This window comes from Salvelinus namaycush, unplaced genomic scaffold (genome assembly GCF_016432855.1).
Source record: "Salvelinus namaycush isolate Seneca unplaced genomic scaffold, SaNama_1.0 Scaffold683, whole genome shotgun sequence".
Lineage (NCBI taxonomy): Eukaryota > Metazoa > Chordata > Actinopteri > Salmoniformes > Salmonidae > Salvelinus > Salvelinus namaycush.
In genome coordinates this window covers 67,501-88,237 of record NW_024061401.1, presented here as the reverse complement: position 1 = coordinate 88,237, position 20,737 = coordinate 67,501, and the positions used below count along the sequence as shown (strand labels likewise).

The following is a 20,737-nucleotide window of genomic DNA, read 5'->3' as shown; positions in this document are numbered from 1 at the left end:
GGGACAGACAGGTATAGACAGGTAGGAACAGACAGACAGTTAACAGATACAGATGAAGTGACCCAGGTCTGGGACAGACAGGTATAGACAGGTAGGAACAGACAGACAGTTAAACAGATACAGATGAAGTGACCCAGGTCTGGGACAGACAGGTATAGACAGGTAGGAATAGACAGACAGTTAACAGATACATCACAGATCTAACAACATGAGCTGGTCATAAAAGTGTGTTTAATTGTTTTGTTTTCTTTCCCCCGGTGGCAGGACCAGACTATGTGTACATGAACACGTCAATCTCCAGACACGGCACCAGCTTTGTGGAATCCCTCTTCCAGACCTTTGGTGAGTTTGGTTCTTGGAGCGATACAAACTTTATTTGAACAGCCAGGGCATTAAAGATTTTACAGCAGTTTCTCCTGGCCCATAGATTACTTTCAGGTTGAGCAGCCGCCTTACTTCAAGTTGTAAAATCCCAAACTTTCTCTTTATCTGTCTTCTACCTCTCTGTCCAGACTGTGACATGGGGGACCTGAAAGACATGACAGAGGACCAGAAACAGAAGCAGGACACACACACTGACACACACAGACACAACACAACACCCTTAAAACAGGTGAGCTACACACAACACACATTCACTGTTCCTGTGTGTTCATGTTTTTCTGTGTGTCTATGAAACTTAAGTAGTGTATATGTATCCTACTAACCACTCAACAACAATGACCGCTCTGGAATTGAATCATAGCTGGACAATGTGCAGCATAAGCTGTTCCCTGTATATAAAGGGGTGGGGGGATGACAGAGAGGTATGGCAGTAAGAGGAGATGACAGAGAGGTATGGCAGTAAGAGGAGATGACAGAGGGGTATGGCAGTAAAAGGAAATGACAGAGAGGTATGGCGGTAAGAGGAGATGACAGAGAGGTATGGCAGAAAGAGGAGATGACAGAGAGGTATGGCAGTAAGAGGATATGACAGAGAGGTATGGCAATAAGAGGAGATGACAGAGAGGTATGGCAGTAAGAGGATATGACAGAGAGGTATGGCAATAAGAGGAGATGACAGAGAGGTATGGCAGTAAGAGGAGATGACAGAGAAGTATGGCAGTAAGAGGATATGACAGAGAGGTATAGCAGTAAGAGGAGATGACAGGGAGGCATGGCAGTAAGAGGAGATGACAGAAAGGTATGGCAGTAAGAGGAGATGACAGAGAGGTATGGCAGTAAAAGGAGATGACAGAGAGGTATGGCAGTAAGAGGAGATGACAGAGGTATGGCAGAAAGAAAGATGTGACAACAGGACAGGCAACACAGATGGTTACAACCCATATTTATGTTTATTTATTTTCCATGTTGTACTTTAATAATTTGCACATTGTTACAACACTGTATATAGACATAATATGACATTTGTAATGTCTTTATTATTTTGGAACTTCTGTGAGTGTAATGTTTACTGTTCATTTTTATTGTATATTTCACTTTTGTATATTATCTACTTCACTTGCTTTGGCAATGTTAACATATGTTTCCCATGCCAATAAAGTCCCTTGAATTGAATTGGTTCTGGACTGTGACACACTCTCTCTCTCTCTGTTGCTCTCTGCAGGGCAGTTATAACAAGACTGTCCCTCTAGCTGTCAGTCAGTATCAGCACATCAGTCTCCTCTGAGACCTGCTACAGCTCCCCACTGAACTATTACCAGATAGAAACACAAAGAGAGAATTACAGAGAATACATTGGTAGGCAGGGGTTTTTCTGTGCACACATGCATGTCTCTGTTGATCTATCTTCGGGAGTTAGATGATCCCCCATACTGCTCTCTGTCTACTGTTAGATCAACCCCCCTAGTATTAGATGATCCCACTCCAGAACGATAGTGTTAGATGATCCTCCATAGTGTTGATGATCCTCCATAGTGTTGATGATCCTCCATAGTGTTGATGATCCCCATAGTGTTAGATGATCCTCCATAGTGTTGATGATCCTCCATAGTGTTGATGATCCCCATAGTGTTAGATGATCCTCCATAGTGTTAGATGATCCTCCATAGTGTTGATGATCCTCCATAGTGTTGATGATCCTCCATAGTGTTAGATGATCCTCCATAGTGTTGATGATCCTCCATAGTGTTAGATGATCCTCCATAGTGTTAGGTGATCCTCCATAGTGTTAGATGATCCTCCATAGTGTTGATGATCCCCATAGTGTTAGATGATCATCCATAGTGTTAGATGATCCTCCATAGTGTTAGATGATCCTCCATAGTGTTAGATGATCCTCCATAGTGTTAGATGATCCTCCATAGTGTTAGATGATCCTCCATAGTGTTGATGATCCCCATAGTGTTAGATGATCCTCCATAGTGTTGATGATCCTCCATAGTGTTGATGATCCCCATAGTGTTAGATGATCCTCCATTGTGTTGATGATCCTCCATAGTGTTAGATGATCCTCCATAGTGTTAGGTGATCCTCCATAGTGTTGATGATCCTCCATAGTGTTGATGATCCTCCATAGTGTTAGATGATCCTCCATAGTGTTAGATGATCCTCCATAGTGTTGATGATCCTCCATAGTGTTAGATGATCCTCCATAGTGTTGATGATCCTCCATAGTGTTAGGTGATCCTCCATAGTGTTAGGTGATCCCCATAGTGTTAGATGATCCTCCATAGTGTTGATGATCCTCCATAGTGTTAGATGATCCCCATAGTGTTAGATGATCCTCCATAGTGTTAGATGATCCTCCATAGTGTTAGATGATCCTCCATAGTGTTAGATGATCCTCCATAGTGTTGATGATCCTCCATAGTGTTAGATGATCCCCGTAGTGTTGCTGATCCCCCCCCGTAGTGCTCTCAGAGCTCATCCGTCAAGCTGGTGTGGAGCGTCTCCTGTCTAGTCCCATTCTACACATATTTTCCAAGTGACCTAGCTTTGCACAATGTTTGTGTGGTGTGTGTATGTATGTGTGTGCATGCGTGCGTGGGATTCATCTATAAAAAAAAAATCAGATATGGTTACATGTTGGTGTGTGACATGAACTATAAGTGCACTATCTGTGTTTACCTATCCTATAGAGCAGTCCAGACTCCTCTCCCCCCCGCTCATCAGAGACCCCTCCGCCCCTGCCCACCACCCCCCCTCCTGAGGCTTACTATGAAGAGGCAGTACCTCTCAGCCCTGGCAAGCAGCCAGAGTACATCACCACCCGCGGGAGCTCCAGCCCTCCTGACTCCATAAAGGATGGTTACTATGAGGATGCAGACAACAACTCTCCTTCTACCTGCATCAACGGACGACAACGCAAAAACTCTTGTGAGTCAAACATAGTACAAAACATATCCTACAGTACCACAACGAGACCAGGTACATAGCTTTTGGTCTGTGTGGTTACAACTCCATTTTCAGGGTGACATTGACGTTTTGTTCTTCGTCATAAACATGTGCAGACGTACAGTATATGTGTGTGTGTATCTTTTCTACAATCAAGAGTGAACTTCCGGGCTATAATTCACACACAAAAAGAGAGAAACCTGTTAACATTTCACTCCTAAAGATATTTTGAAGTTTCATCCCTTAACACAGACAACAACACAGTCTAACTGTAGTTTCTTCTGATTGGTCTCAGTCTAACTGTAGTTTCTTCTGATTGGTCTCAGTCTAACTGTAGTTTCTTCTGATTGGTCTCAGTCTAACTGTAGTTTCTTCTGATTGGTCTCAGTCTAACTGTAGTTTCTTCTGATTGGTCTCGGTCTAACTGTAGCTTCTTCTAATTGGTCTCAGTCTAACTGTAGTTTATTCTGATTGGTCTCAGTCTAACTGTAGCTTCTTCTGATTGGTCTCAGTCTAACTGTAGTTTCTTCTGATTGGTCTCAGTCTAACTGTAGTTTCTCCTGATTGGTCTCAGTCTAACTGTAGTTTCTTCTGATTGGTCTCAGTCTAACTGTAGTTTCTTCTGATTGGTCTCAGTCTAACTGTAGCTTCTTCTGATTGGTCTCAGTCTAACTGTAGTTTCTTCTGATTGGTCTCAGTCTAACTGTAGTTTCTTCTGATTGGTCTCAGTCTAACTGTAGTTTCTTCTGATTGGTCTCAGTCTAACTGTAGCTTCTTCTGATTGGTCTCTGTCTAACTGTAGTTTCTTCTGATTGGTCTCAGTCTAACTGTAGTTTCTCCTGATTGGTCTCAGTCTAACTGTAGTTTCTTCTGATTGGTCTCAGTCTAACTGTAGTTTCTTCTGATTGGTCTCAGCGCGAGCGTTGCACAATACATTTAGAAATCTATATTATTAAATTATTGCACCCACACTGCTCGCGCCCGCCAACGAGCATCTGCATTGCCAAGGGCTAAAATAGAAGTCAGTTCTATTTGTGACGCAGATCGTCCTGCAAGTCCTGCCTCTCCCATCTCCTCATTGGTTTATGGAAGCAGGTACCCACGTGCCACCTCCTCATTGGTTATACCCAGGTGGGTGTCTGAAATGCGAATGAGGTCGGTGGCGGTAATGCACCTAATTTATGAAAGTTGCCAATCGCAATATAAAGACCAGAGAAGAAAAGCCTGGAAGGAGGAGAGTTGACTAGAAATTATTCGGTTGACCGTTTTATGTGTGGATTAATTGTCGGAGTAGAGGACCTTGTGCATTTCAGGTAAAATAACAACTCAATGTTTATATCCCATGACAAATTAGCTAGCAACAGCAAGCTATCTAAATAGGACAAATTAGCTAGCAAGTGCAAGCTAGCTAACTAAATTGCCATAAATGTTTAATGCTTTTCGACCTGTCCCCAAATTAATGTAATTGGTTCATAGTTTGTTTTGATATTTTAACCTGCGTGTTGTGATCACATTTGGTGTGGTTGGACGAAATACATTTATGCACAATGGCGCACACGCGCAGCCAGTTTGGGTTCTGTGTAACTGTAGTTTATTGGTCTCAGTCTAACTGTAGTTTCTTCTGATTGGGCTCAGTCTTACTGTGCTTTATTCTGATTGGGCTCAGTCTAACTGTAGTTTCTTCTGATTGGGCTCAGTCTTACTGTGCTTTATTCTGATTGGGCTCAGTCTAACTGTAGTTTCTTCTGATTGGGCTCAGTCTTACTGTGCTTTATTCTGATTGGTCTCAGTCTATCTGTAGTTTCTTCTGATTGGGCTCAGTCTATCTGTAGTATATTCTGATTGGTCTCAGTCTAACTGTAGTATATTCTGATTGGTCTCAGTCTAACTGTAGTTTCTTCTGATTGGGCTCAGTATAACAGTAGTTTCTTCTGATTGGGCTCAGTCTTACTGTGCTTTATTCTGATTGGTCTCAGTCTAAATCAAATCAAATGTTATTGGTCACATACACATGGTTAGCAGATGTTATTAATGTGAGTGTAGCGAAATGCTTGGTCTTCTAGTTCCAACAGTGCAGTAATATCTAACAGTTCCCCAACAACTACCTAATACACACACATCTAAAAGGATGGAATAAGAATATGTCCATGTAAATATATTGATGAGAGATGGCCGAGCGGCATAGGCAAGATACAATGGATAGTATAAGATGCAGTATATATATGAGTTGAGTAATGTATGATAGGTAAACATTATTAACCTCTAACACCTCCCAAACCCGGATCCGGGATCCCCCCCATCAAAAAAGCTGACTAGCATAGCCTAGCCTAAAGCCACAGGGATATCATATAATAAAATGTTCATGAAATCACAAGTCCAAGACACCAAATGAAAGATACACATCTTGTGAATCCAGCCATCATTTCTGATTTTTAAAATGTTTTACAGGGAAGACACTATGTAAATCTATTAGCTAACCACGTTAGCAAAAGACAGCACTTTTTTACTCCACCATTTTTTTACTCCATCAGTAGCTATCACAAATTCGACCAAATAAAGATATAAATAGCCACTAACCAAGAAACAACTTCATCAGATGACAGTCTGATAACATATTTATTGTATAGCATATGTTTTGTTAGAAAAATGTGCATATTTCAGGTATAAATCATAGTTTACCATTGCAGCCACCATCACAACTCTCACCAAAGCGACTAGAATAACTACAGAGACCATCGTGTATTACCTAATTACTCATCATAAAACATTTCTTAAAAATACACAGCGTACAGCAGATGAAAGACACAGATCTTGTGAATCCAGCCAATATTTCAGATTTTCTAAGTGTTTTACAGCGAAAACACAATATAGCGTTATATTAGCTTACCACAATAGCAAACATCACAACAACATTGATTCAAGGCAAAAATAGCGATAACGTATAAACCACCAAAATATATAAATTCTTTCACTAACCTTCTCAGAATTCTTCAGATGACAGTCCTATAACATCATATTACACAATGCATATAGAGTTTGTTCGAAAATGTGCATATTTAGCGGCACAAATCGTGGTTATACAATGTGATTAGTGGCCAAAACGTCAAGCAATCTGTCCGGCGCCATCTTGGAGAGGCACCTATTCTAATCGAAAACTATTCATAAACTTGACAAAAAAAATACAGGTTGGACAGCAATTGAAAGACAAATTAGTTCTTAATGCAATCGCTGGGTTACATTTTTAAAATTAACGTTACTTCAAGCATACAGCGTGCGCTAAAGCGAGACGCACCGAAATTCATGGCGGAATTATTATTTGACATTTGTCAACATAAGTACAAATTAACAGCATAAAGACTGCTTACTATTAGCTGAGCTTCCATCAGAATCTTGGGCAAGGTGTCCTTTCTCCAGAACAATCGTCTTTGGGTTGAAAGATGTCCTCTTCTCCTGTCGAAATAGCAGCTAACGATAGCCACCCACTGGAGACGTGTCCAACTCGTGAAAGCGCATGACAAAGAAATCCCAGAAAATCGCAATAAACTGCTATAAACTGCTATAAGTCGGTTTAAATTAACTACCTTATGATGTCTTTAACACCTATAACGAATAAAAACATGACCGGAGATATAGAACTACTAAAACGAAAGCGTTTGCAGGACGCCATTGTGATGTCTTCTTGCGCCAGGCGCACCGTTGAAAAGGACGGTACTTCCGTTCCACGGTCTTATATAGGGTCCCAGATTGCGCAATCCACTCCATTCAAATTCTCCCCGCTTACTGACATCTAGAGGAAGACGTATGCAGTGCATGTAGCCCGATGGCTTACATGGGGACTTATAAACTGACCTCAGAACAGGGACCTCGATTTCTGAAATCTCACTCCCTGACAGGAAATGTGCTGCAGAATGAGTTCTGTTTCACTCAGAGAAATAATTCAAACGGTTTTAGAAACTAGAGAGTGTTTTCTATCCAATAGTAATAATAATATGCATATTGTACGAGCAAGAATTGAGTACGAGGCAGTTTAATTTGGGAACTCATTTTTACAAAGTCGAAATGGCGCCCCCATAGGCTCAAGAAGTTAAGGTGGCATTGTTTAAAGTGACTAGTGAGTCTCTATGTAGGCAGCAGCCTCTCTGAGTTAGTGATTGCTGTTTAGGAGGCTGATGGCCTTGATAGAAGCTCTCAGTCCCAGCTTTGATGCACCTGTACTGACCTCGACCTTCTGGATGGTAGCGGGGTGAACAGGCCGTGGCTCGGGTGGTTCTTGTCCTTGATGATCTTTTTGGCCTTCCTGTAACATCGGGTGGTGTAGATGTCCTGGAAGGCAGGAGGTTTGCCCCCGGTGATGTGTTGTGCAGACCACACCACCCTCTGGAGAGCCTTGCTGTTGAGGGCGGTGCAGTTGCCGAACCAAGCGGTGATACAGCCCAACAGGATGCTCTCAATTGTGCATCTGTAAAAGTTTGTCAGGGTTTTAGGTGACAAGCCAAACTACTAACTGTAGTTTCTTCTGATTGGTCTCAGTCTAACTGTAGTTTCTTGGTATTGCTCCCCCCAGACAATGACTCTGATGCTCTGAGTAGTTCCTATGAGTCATATGAGGAAGATGAAGAGGAAAGGGGAGCAGGGCCAGGGTCCAGGCTGACCCACCAGTGGCCTAGTGATGAGAGCTCCATGCTCCCTGCCAGGGACTGTAGGATCTGTGCCTTCCTGCTGCGAAAGAAACGCTTCGGACAGTGGGCTAAGCAACTGACTGTCATACGGGACAACAGGCTACAGGTACACACACACACAGACACACACACACAGACACAGACACACAGACACGCACACACACACACACACACACACAATCCTTAACCCCTGTGTTCTCTCCTCCAGTGCTATAAGAGCTCTAAGGACGTGTCCCCATATTTTGACCTGCCCTTGCTCCAGTGCACTGTGGTCTACGCCCCTAAAGACGGACGCAGGAAGAGACATGAGCTGAGGTTCACTCCCCCCAGTGGAGAGGCTCTGGTCTTGGCTGTGCAGAGCAGGGAGCAGGCACACAGGTGGCTCAGGGTGAGGACAAAACACACACAACACACAAACACATGCACCTTTAGGCAACCTGCCTAAATGACTACAGACCCGTAGCACTCACGTCCGTAGCCATGAAGTGCTTTGAAAGGTTGGTAATGGCTCACATCAACACCATTATCCCAGAAACCCTAGACCCACTCCAATTTGCATACCGCCCAAACAAATCCACAGATGATGCAATCTCTATTGCACTCCACACTGCCCTTTCCCACCTGGACAAAAGGAGCACTTATGTGAGAAGGCTATTCATTGACTACAGCTCAGCGTTCAACAACATAGTACCCTCAAAGCTCATCACTAAGCTAAGGATCCTGGGACTAAACACCTCCCTTTGCAACTGGTTCCTGGACTTCCTGGTGGGCCGCTCCCAGGTGGTGAAGGTAGGTAGCAACACATCTGTCACGCTGATCCTCAACACTGGAGCTCCCCAGGGGTGCGTGCACAGTCCCCTCCTGTACTCCCAGTTCACCCACGACTGCATGGCCAGGCACGACTCCAACACCATCATTAAGTTTGCAGACGACACAACAGTGGTAGGCCTGATTACAGACAACGACGAGACAGCCTATGGGGAGGAGGTCAGAGACCCGACAGTGCGATGCAAGGACAACAACCTATCCCTCAACGTAACCAAGACTAAGGAGATGATTGTGGACTACAGGAAAAGGAGGACCGAGCACGCCCCCATTCTCATCGACGGGGCTGTAGTGGAGCAGGTTGAGAGCTTCAACTTCCTTGGTGTCCACATCAACAACAAACTAGAGTGGTCCAAACACACCAAGACAGTCGTGAAGAGGGCAGGGCAAAGCCTATTCCCACTCAGGAAACTAAAAAGATTTGGCATGGATCCCCAGATCCTCAAATGTTTCTACAGCTGCAACATCGAGAGCATCCTGACAGGTTGCATCACTGCCTGGTACGGCAATTGCTCGGCCTCTGACCGCAAGGCACTACAGAGGGTAGTGCGTACGGCCCAGCACACTGGGGCTAAACTGCCAGCCATTTAGGACCTCAACACCAGGCGGTGTCAGAGGAAGGCCCTGAAAATTGTCAAAGACCCCAGCCACCCCACTCATAGACTCTTCTCTCTACTACCGCATGGCAAGCGGTACCGGAGTGCCAAGTCTAGGACAAAAAGGCTTCTTAACAGTTTTATCCCCCAAGCAATAAGACTCCTGAACAATGGCTATTTGCATTGTGTGCCCCCCCCCCCCCCAAACCCCTATTTTTTACGCTGCTGCTACTCTCTGTTTATCATATATGCATAGTCACTTAAACTATACATTCATGTACATACTACCTCAATTGGGCCGACCAACCAGTGCTCCCGCACATTGGCTAACAGGGCTATCTGCATTGTGTCCCCCCACCCACCACCCACCAACCCCTTCTTTTACGCTACTGCTACTCTCTGTTCATCATATATGCATAGTCACTTTAACCATATCTACATGTACATACTACCTTAATCAGCCTGACTAACCGGTGTCTGTATGTATCCTCGCTACTTTTATAGCCTCGCTACTGTGTATAGCCTGTCTTTTTACTGTTGTTTTATTTCTTTACTTACCTATTGTTCACCTAATACCTTTTCTGCACTATTGGTTAGAGCCTGTAAGTAAGCATTTCACTGTAAGGTCTACTACACCTGTTGTATTCGGCACACATGACAAATTCACTTTGATTTGATTTGATCTATGCACACACACATTCTGTCACACACATACTTTTCCTTTCCCTTCCTTATCTCTCTGTGTGTGTGTGTGTGTTCGTGTGTGTGTGTGTTCGTGTGTGTGTTCGTGTGTGTGTGTTCGTGTGTGTGTGTGTTCGTGTGTGTGTTCGTGTGTGTGTGTGTTCGTGTGTGTGTTCGTGTGTGTGTTCGTGTGTGTGTTCGTGTGTGTGTTCGTGTGTGTGTTCGTGTGTGTGTTTGTGTGTGTGTGTGTGTGTGTGTGTGTGTGTGTGTGTGTGTGTTCGTGTGTGTGTTCGTGTGTGTGTGTGTGTTCGTGTGTGTGTTCGTGTGTGTGTGTGTGTTCGTGTGTGTGTGTGTGTGTGTGTTCGTTCTCAGGTGGTCCATAAAGTGAGTCAGGGAAAAGGACCAGAAGAGCTCACTTCTCCCAGGATGCCCAGAAAGACTGAACTGGACAAGGTGTGTGTTACACTAGAGTCAGTGTGTGTAACAATAGAGTCAGTGTGTGTTACACTAGAGTCAGTGTGTGTTACACTAGAGTCAGTGTGTGTAACACTAGAGTCAGTGTGTGTTACAATAGAGTCAGTGTGTGTTACAATAGAGTCAGTGTGTGTTACAATAGAGTCAGTGTGTGTTACACTAGAGTCAGTGTGTGTTACACTAGAGTCAGTGTGTGTTACAATAGAGTCAGTGTGTGTTACAATAGAGTCAGTGTGTGTTACACTAGAGTCAGTGTGTGTTACACTAGAGTCAGTGTGTGTTACAATAGAGTCAGTGTGTGTTACAATAGAGTCAGTGTGTGTTACACTAGAGTCAGTGTGTGTAACACTAGAGTCAGTGTGTGTTACAATAGAGTCAGTGTGTGTTACACTAGAGTCAGTGTGTGTTACACTAGAGTCAGTGTGTGTAACACTAGAGTCAGTGTGTGTAACACTAGAGTCAGTGAGGGGTTACACTAGAGTCAGTGAGGGGTTACACTAGAGTCAGTGAGGGGTTACACTTGAGTCAGTATGTGTTACACTCGAGTCAGTGAGGGGTTACACTAGAGTCAGTATGTGTTACACTAGTTAGTATGTGTTACACTCGAGTCAGTGAGGGGTTACACTGGAGGCAGTGAGGGGTTACACTCGAGTCAGTGTGTGTTAAACCCAATAGAACCCATGGCATAAACACAGAACAACAGAATAATACAGAACAGAATTAACAACAAAACAACAGAATAATAACAGAACAATAGAATAACAGAACAATAGAATAACAGAACAACAACAGAATAATAACAGAACAACAGAATAACAACAGAATAACAACAGAATATTAACAGAACAACAGAATATTAACAGAACAACAGAATAACAACAGAACAACAGAATAACAACAGAACAACAGAATAATAACAGATCAAGAGAATAACAACAGAATAACAACAGAATAACAACAGAACAACAGAATAATAACAGAATAACAACAGAACAACAGAATAACAACAGAACAACAGAATAACAACAGAACAACAGAATAACAACAGAACAACAGAATATTAACAGAATAATAACAGATCAACAGAATGTTAACAGAACAACAGAATATTAACAGAACAACAGAATATTAACAGAATATTAACAGAACAACAGAATGTTAACAGAATATTAACAGAACAACAGAATAACAACAGAACAACAGAATAACAACAGAACAACAGAATAACAACAGAACAACAGAATAACAACAGAACAACAGAATAACAACAGAACAACAGAATAACAACAGAACAACAGAATATTAACAGAATATTAACAGAACAACAGAATGTTAACAGAACAACAGAATATTAACAGAACAACAGAATATTAACAGAATATTAACAGAACAACAGAATGTTAACAGAATAATAACAGAACAACAGAATAACAACAGAATAACAACAGAATATTAACAGAACAACAGAATATTAACAGAACAACAGAATAACAACAGAACAACAGAATAACAACAGAACAACAGACTGTCACGTTCTGACCATAGTTCTTTTGTGTTTTCTTTGTTTTAGTGTTGGTCAGGACGTGAGCTGAGTGGGCATTCTATGTTGTGTGTCTAGTTTTCCCGTTTCTGTGTTTGGCCTAATATGGTTCTCAATCAGAGGCAGGTGTTAGTCATTGTCTCTGATTGGGAACCACATTTAGGTAGCCTGTTTTCTGTTGGGGTGTGTGGGTGGTTGTCTTCAGTCTTCGTGTGTCTGCACCAGATAGAACTGTTTCGTTTTGTGTTATTTCTCGTTATTTTGTTTGTTTGTTTACGTATTCAATTAAAATGGATACTTTTCACGCTGCGCCTTGGTCCTCCTCTCTTCCTCCATACGACGAAAGTTACACAGACGAATAACAGAACAACAGAACAACAACAGAACAACAGAAAATTAACAGAACATAATAACAACAGAATAATAACAGAACATAATAACAGACCAACATAATAACAACAGAACAACAGAATATTAACAGAACAACAGAATAACAACAGAATAATTACAGACCAACAGAATAAAACAGAATAACAGAATAACAACAGAACAACAGAATAACAACAGAACAACAGAATAACAACAGAACAACAGAATAACAACAGAACAACAGAATAATGACAGAATGACAGAATAATAACAGAATAACGACAGAATAACGACAGAATAACGACAGAATAACAACAGACTAATGACAGAATGACAGAATAATAACAGAATAACAACAGAATAACAACAGAACAACAGAACAACAGAATAATAACAGAACAACAGAACAACAACAGAATAATAACAGAACAACAGAATAACAACAGAATAACAACAGAATAACAACAGAACAACAGAATAACAACAGAACAACAGAATAACAACAGAACAACAGAATAACAACAGAATAACAACAGAACAACAGAATAACAACAGAACAACAGAATAACAACAGAACAACAGAATAACAACAGAACAACAGAATAACAACAGAACAACAGAATAACAACAGAATAACAACAGAATAACAACAGAACAACAGAATAACAACAGAACAACAGAATAACAACAGAACAACAGAATAATAACAGAACAACAGAATAATAACAGAATAACAACAGAATAACAACAGAACAACAGAATAATAACAGAACAACAGAATAACAACAGAACAACAGAATATTAACAGAACAACAGAATAATAACAGAATAACGACAGAATAACGACAGAATAACGACAGAATAACAACAGACTAATGACAGAATGACAGAATAATAACAGAATAACAACAGAATAACGACAGAATAACGACAGAATAACAACAGACTAATGACAGAACAACAGAATAATAACAGAAGAACAACAGAATAACAACAGAATAACAACAGAACAACAGAATAACAACAGAACAACAGAATAACAACAGAATAACAACAGAATAATAACAGAATGACAGAATAATAACAGAATAACAACAGAATAACAACAGAATAACGACAGAATAACAACAGAACAACAGAATAATAACAGAATAACAACAGAATAACAACAGAATAACAGAATAACGACAGAATAACAGAATAATAACAGAATAACGACAGAATAACGACAGAATAACGACAGAATAACAACAGACTAATGACAGAATGACAGAATAATAACAGAATAACAACAGAATAACAACAGAATAACGACAGAATAACGACAGAATAATGACAGAATAATAACAGAATAATGACAGAATAATAACAGAATAATAACAGAACAACAGAATAACAACAGAATAACAACAGAACAACAGAATAACAACAGAACAACAGAATAACAACAGAACAACAGAATATTAACAGAACAACAGAATAATAACAGAACAACAGAATAATAACAGAACAACAGAATAATAACAGAACAACAGAATAATAACAGAACAACAGAATAACAACAGAATAACAGAATAACAACAGAACAACAGAATAACAACATACCAACAGAATAACAACAGAACAACAGAATAACAACATACCAACAGAATAACAACAGAACATCAGAATAATAACAGAACAACAGAATAACAACAGAATAACAGAATAATAACAGAACAACAGAATAATAACAGAACAACAGAATATTAACAGAAGAACAGAATAATAACAGAATAATAACAGAATATTAACAGAACAACAGAATATTAACAGAAAAATAACAGAACAACAGAATAACAACATAACAACATAATAACAACAGACAAACAGAATAACAACAGAACAACAGAATAATAACAGAATAACAGAATAACAGAATAACAACAGAATAACAGAATAACAACAGAACAACAGAATAATAACAGAACAACAGAATAACAACAGAATAACAACAGAACAACAGAATAATAACAGAATAACAGAATAATATCAGAACAACAGAATAACATCAGAACAACAGAATAAAAACCTCAAGTTGGAGGGATCTGAATTGGGTTCTCAGGTGGGGGTGGGGGGTCATGAAATTATAGCCCAGCAAGGGTCCTTCCGTTTGATCCAGATCCACTGGCTGCCTCTTTCAGCTGCTTGAGAAACTGCTCTGACGGTCTGCCGCAGAGCCTGTCCATGGATTCCAAGTTCTTTCAGCAACCTGATGGTGGAAGAAGCCACGAATCCTCTGCATCCCACTTCAACTGGCCAGACTTTTGCATTCCAGCCACGCTGAGTTGCGTCTGCTGCCAACTCTGTGTAACGCAGTTTCTTACGCTCGTAGGCCTCTTCAACAGAGTTTTCCCACGGGACTGTGAGCTCTATGATGTACACAGCCTTTCGTGAAGGGGACCAGAGTACCATGTCTGGCCTAAGGTTGGTAGAAGCAATCTCAGGTGGAAAAATGAGTTGCTGGCCAATATCGACAAGCATCTTCCAGTCCCGGGCCATGCCTAGGTGTCCAGTTTCTGGCTTTGTAGGAGGATGCTTGGGCCTTTTCTGTCCCTCCCGGATGAATGTTGTTGTTTTGACGGGATTGCTTGTTTTTGGAGGTAATGAATTGGTTGCACTCCTCTTGGTCTCAAGTGCTGCAGCCAGGCTCTTGAGGACCTGATTGTGCCTCCAGGTGTAGCGGCCTTGTGAGAGGCTGGTCTTGCAACCTGTCATTATATGCCTGAGAGTCGCTGGAGCTGGGCAGAGGGGGCAGGTCGGGTCCTCGCCATACCATTGATGTAGGTTTTTTGGTGATGGAAGCACATCATAAACAGCTCTTATGATGAAGCTGATGTTGCTTGCCTCCATTTGCCAAAGCTCACTCCAGTTGATCTTTCTCCTCTCCAGGCCTTCCCACCGCGTCCATTGCCCTTGTTTAGCAAGAGAGACAGCCTTTGCACTTCTTGCAGTCTCCTCCTGTCTGCGCACCTCCTCGACCACCAGCTTCCTGCGTTCAGATGTTGTTGCCTTATGGAACGTTGGTTTGCTTGCTGCCAGGCCAAAGCCTCCTCTTCCATGCTGGATATTCCCCACAATGTCTTGGTGTCTCAGGGCTGATGTTGCTTGCTGCACAGCCTTGGATGATGTCCATTTCCGTCCAGTTTGTAGGGGAGGTGCAGCCTTGCTAATAGTCTGGTCTTTGGAGTCCTTCAATGTCATCTGAAGTCTTACTTTAGAGCACTTGTACTCCTCCGTTAGACTTGTAAGAGGTAGTTCAAGGACCCCTTTGCCATAGAGGCCGATGTTACTCAGGCATCGTGGGACACCCAGCCATTTCTTCACGTATGAGGTAATGGTTCGCTCCATCTTCTCCACTGTTGTTATTGGGACCTCATAGACGGTGAGTGGCCACATTACCCGGGGGAGAAGTCCAAACTGTAGGAACCAAAGCTTGAGCTTCCCAGGCAGTAGGGTCTTGTTGATGTTCTCAAGTCCGTCTGCGATGTCCTGTCTTACTTGCTGCACTTGATCTTTATCTCGGAGGCTTTCGTTGTACCATCTACCCAGGCTCTTGACGGGTTGCTCAGACACCGTTGGTATCGGGTCATCTCCAATGCAGAACCTCACATCTTTAAGCTGTCCCTTGACTATGGAGATGCTTCGAGATTTGCTTGGCTTGATTTTCATCCGGGCCCACTTGATGTTATCCTGCAGTTTTGCAAGTAGCCGCCTGGTGCATGCTGCAGTGGTGGTCAGTGTAGTCATGTCATCCATGTATGCTCGGATAGGTGGGAGACGGAGCCCTTCCTTAGTTCTCTCACCGCCGACCACCCATCTCGATGCCCTGATGATGACTTCCATGGCCATAGTGAAGGCCAGAGGTGAAATTGTACAGCCTGCCATTATGCCCACTTCCAAGCGCTGCCATGTTGTTGTGAAGTCAGGTGTTGTGAAACACAATTGCAGGTCTTGGAAATAGGCCTTTACCAGTGTAGTGATGGGTTCTGGTACGTGGAAAAAGTTGAAGGATTCCCAGAGGAGTTCATGGGGAACTGAGCCAAAGGCATTGGCCAGGTCGAGGAAGATGACATAGAGGTCTCTCTTGTCTTTCTTAGCTGTTTGGATCTGGTGCCAAATCATACTAGTATGTTCTAGGCAACCAGAGAAACCAGGAATGCCTGCTTTCTGTACAGATGTATCAATGTACTTGTTCCTTTCCAGGTAAGTGGACAACCTCTGTGCTATTATACTGAAAAAGAATAATAACAGAATAACAACAGAACAACAGAATAACAACAGAACAACAGAACAACAGAATAACAATGAACAACAGAATAACAACAGAATAACAACAGAATAACAACAGAACAACAGAATAACAACAGAACAACAGAATAACAACAGAACAACAGAATAACAACAGAATAACAACAGAACAGCAGAATAACAACAGAACAACAGAATAACAACAGAACAACAGAATAACAACAGAACAACAGAATAACAATGAACAACAGAATAACAACAGAACAACAGGCCTCCCGGGTGGCGCAGTGGTCTAGGGCACTGCATCGCAGTGCTAGCTGCGCCACCAGAGTCTCTGGGTTCGCGCCCAGGCTGGGCTGGGTTCGCGCCCAGGCTCTGTCGCAGCCGGCCGCAACCGGGAGGTCCGTGGGGCGACGCACAATTATCATAGCGTCGTCCGGGTTAGGGAGGGTTTGGCCGGTAGGGATATCCTTGTCTCAGTATGTAAAATGTAATAAACTGTATGCACTCTACTGTAAGTCGCTCTGGATAAGAGCGTCTGCTAAATGACTAAAATGTAAAATGTAACAGAATATTAACTGAACAACAGAATAACAACAGAACAACAGAATAACAATGAACAACAGAATAACAACAGAACAACAGAATAACAACAGAATAACAACAGAACAACAGAATAATAACAGAATAACAACAGAACAACAGAATAACAACAGAACAACAGAATAACAACAGAACAACAGAATAACAATGAACAACAGAATAACAACAGAACAACAGAATAACAACAGAACAACAGAATAACAACAGAACAACAGAATAACAACAGAACAACAGAATAACAACAGAACAACAGAATAACAACAGAACAACAGAATAATAACAGAACAACAGAATAACAATGAACAACAGAATAACAACAGAATAACAACAGAACAACAGAATAATAACAGAATAACAACAGAACAACAGAATAACAACAGAATAACAACAGAACAACAGAATAACAACAGAACAACAGAATAACAACAGAACAACAGAATAACAACAGAACAACAGAATAACAACAGAACAACAGAATATTAACTGAACAACACAATAACAACAGAACAACAGAATAACAACAGAATAACAACAGAACAACAGAATATTAACTGAACAACACAATAACAACAGAACAACAGAATAACAATGAACAACAGAATAACAACAGAACAACAGAATATTAACTGAACAACAGAATAACAACAGATCAACAGAATAACAACAGAACAGCAGAATAACAATGAACAACAGAATAACAACAGAACAACAGAATAATAACAGAACAACAGAATAACAACAGAACAACAGAATAACAACAGAACAACAGAATAACAACAGAATAACAACAGAACAACAGAATAACAACAGAACAACAGAATAATAACAGAACAACAGAATAACAACAGAATAACAACAGAACAACAGAATAATAACAGAATAACAGAATAACAGAATAACAACAGAATAACAGAATAACAACAGAACAACAGAATAACAACAGAACAACAGAATAACAACAGAACAACAGAATAATAACAGAACAACAGAATAACAACAGAACAACAGAATAACAACAGAACAACAGAATAACAACAGAACAACAGAATAACAACAGAACAACAGAATAACAACAGAATAACAGAATAACAACAGAACAACAGAATAACAACAGAACAACAGAATAACAACAGAACAACAGAATAACAACAGAACAACAGAATAACAACAGAACAACAGAATAACAACAGAACAACAGAATAACAACAGAACAACAGAATAACAACAGAATAACAACAGAACAACAGAATAACAACAGAACAACAGAATAACAACAGAACAACAGAATAACAACAGATCAACAGAATAACAACAGAACAACAGAATAACAACAGAACAACAGAATAACAACAGAACAACAGAATAACAACAGAACAACAGAATAACAACAGAACAACAGAATAATAACAGAACAACAGAATAACAACAGAACAACAGAATAACAGAATAATAACAGAATAACAACAGAACAACAGAATAACAACAGAACAACAGAATAACAATGAACAACAGAATAACAACAGAACAACAGAATAACAACAGAACAACAGAATAACAATGAACAACAGAATAACAACAGAACAACAGAATAACAACAGATCAACAGAATAACAACAGAACAACAACAGAACAACAGAATAACAACAGAATATTAACAGATCAACAGAATAACAACAGAATAATAACAGAACAACAGAATAACAACAGAATAACAACAGAACAACAGAATAACAACAGAACAACAGAATAACAACAGAACAACAGAATATTAACAGAACAACAGAATAATAACAGAACAACAGAATAACAACAGAATAATAACAGATCAACAGAATAACAACATAACAACAGAATAACAACAGATCAACAGAATAACAACAGAACAACAGAATAACAATGAACAACAGAATAACAACAGAACAACAGAATAACAACAGAACAACAGAATAACAACAGAACAACAGAATAACAACAGAACAACAGAATAACAACAGAATAACAACAGAACAACAGAATAACAACAGAACAACAGAATAACAATGAACAACAGAATAACAACAGAACAACAGAATAACAACAGAACAACAGAATAACAACAGAATAACAACAGAACAACAGAATAACAACAGAACAACAGAATAACAATGAACAACAGAATAACAACAGATCAACAGAATAACAACAGAACAACAACAGAACAACACAATAACAACAGAACAACAGAATAACAACAGAACAACAGAATAATAACAGAACAACAGAATAATAACAGAACAACAGAATAACAACAGAACAACACAATAACAACAGAACAACAGAATAATAACAGAACAACAGAATAACAACAGAACAACAGAATAACAACAGAACAACAGAATAACAACAGAACAACAGAATATTAACAGAATAATAACAGAACAACAGAATAACAACAGAATAATAACAGAACAACAGAATAACAACAGAACAACACAATAACAACAGAACAACACAATAACAACAGAACAACAGAATAATAACAGAACAACAGAATAACAACAGAACAACAGAATAATAACAGAACAACAGAATAACAACAGAACAACAGAATAATAACAGAACAACAGAATAACAACAGAACAACAGAATAACAACAGAACAACAGAATAACAACATAACAACAGAATAACAACAGACAAACAGAATAACACAATAACAACAGAACAACAGAATAACAACAGAACAACAGAATAACAACATAACAACACAATAACAACAGAACAACAGAATAACAACAGAACAACAGAATATTAACAGAATAATAACAGATCAACAGAATAACAACATAACAACAGAATCATAACAGAACAACAGAATTGTCACGACTTCCACCGAAGTCGTTTCCTCTCCTTGTTCGGGCGGTGTTCGGCGGTCGGCGTCACCGGTTTCTAGCCATCGTCGATCCACTTTTCATTTTCCATTTGTTTTGTCTTGTTTTCCTACACACCTGGTTTCCATTTCCCTCATTAAGTGTTGTGTATTTAACCCTCTGTTCCCCCCATGTCCTTGTGTGGAATTGTTTGTTTGTAAGTGCTTGTGCACTATGTTACTGGTGCGCGTTGGGTTTTGTACCCATGTAGGTTCTTTTTGTATTGCCATGAGTTTTGCAATTAAACTGCTCCGGCTATTACCTATCTCTGCTCTCCTGCGTCTGAATTCACTGCCACCAGTTCCGCAACCCTTACAAGAATAATAACAGAACAACAGAACAACAGAATAATAACAGAACAACAGAACAACAACAGAATAATAACAGAACAACAGAATAACAACAGAACAACAGAATAACAACAGAACAACAGAAT

At 40.4% G+C, this 20,737-nt stretch overlaps 1 protein-coding gene across 1 annotated transcript in view; it reads left to right on the top strand.

Moving 5' to 3' along the window:
• The window catches only part of LOC120042429 (actin filament-associated protein 1-like 1), a 57,558-nt gene that overhangs the window by 27,069 nt on the left and 9,752 nt on the right, over window positions 1-20,737 (top strand). The window contains exons 3-8 of the mRNA XM_038987267.1: window positions 265-342; window positions 513-613; window positions 3,081-3,318; window positions 7,901-8,121; window positions 8,224-8,403; window positions 10,490-10,570. Of these exons, the coding sequence (XP_038843195.1) occupies window positions 265-342; window positions 513-613; window positions 3,081-3,318; window positions 7,901-8,121; window positions 8,224-8,403; window positions 10,490-10,570 (899 nt within the window). The remainder of the gene's footprint in view (window positions 1-264; window positions 343-512; window positions 614-3,080; window positions 3,319-7,900; window positions 8,122-8,223; window positions 8,404-10,489; window positions 10,571-20,737) is intronic.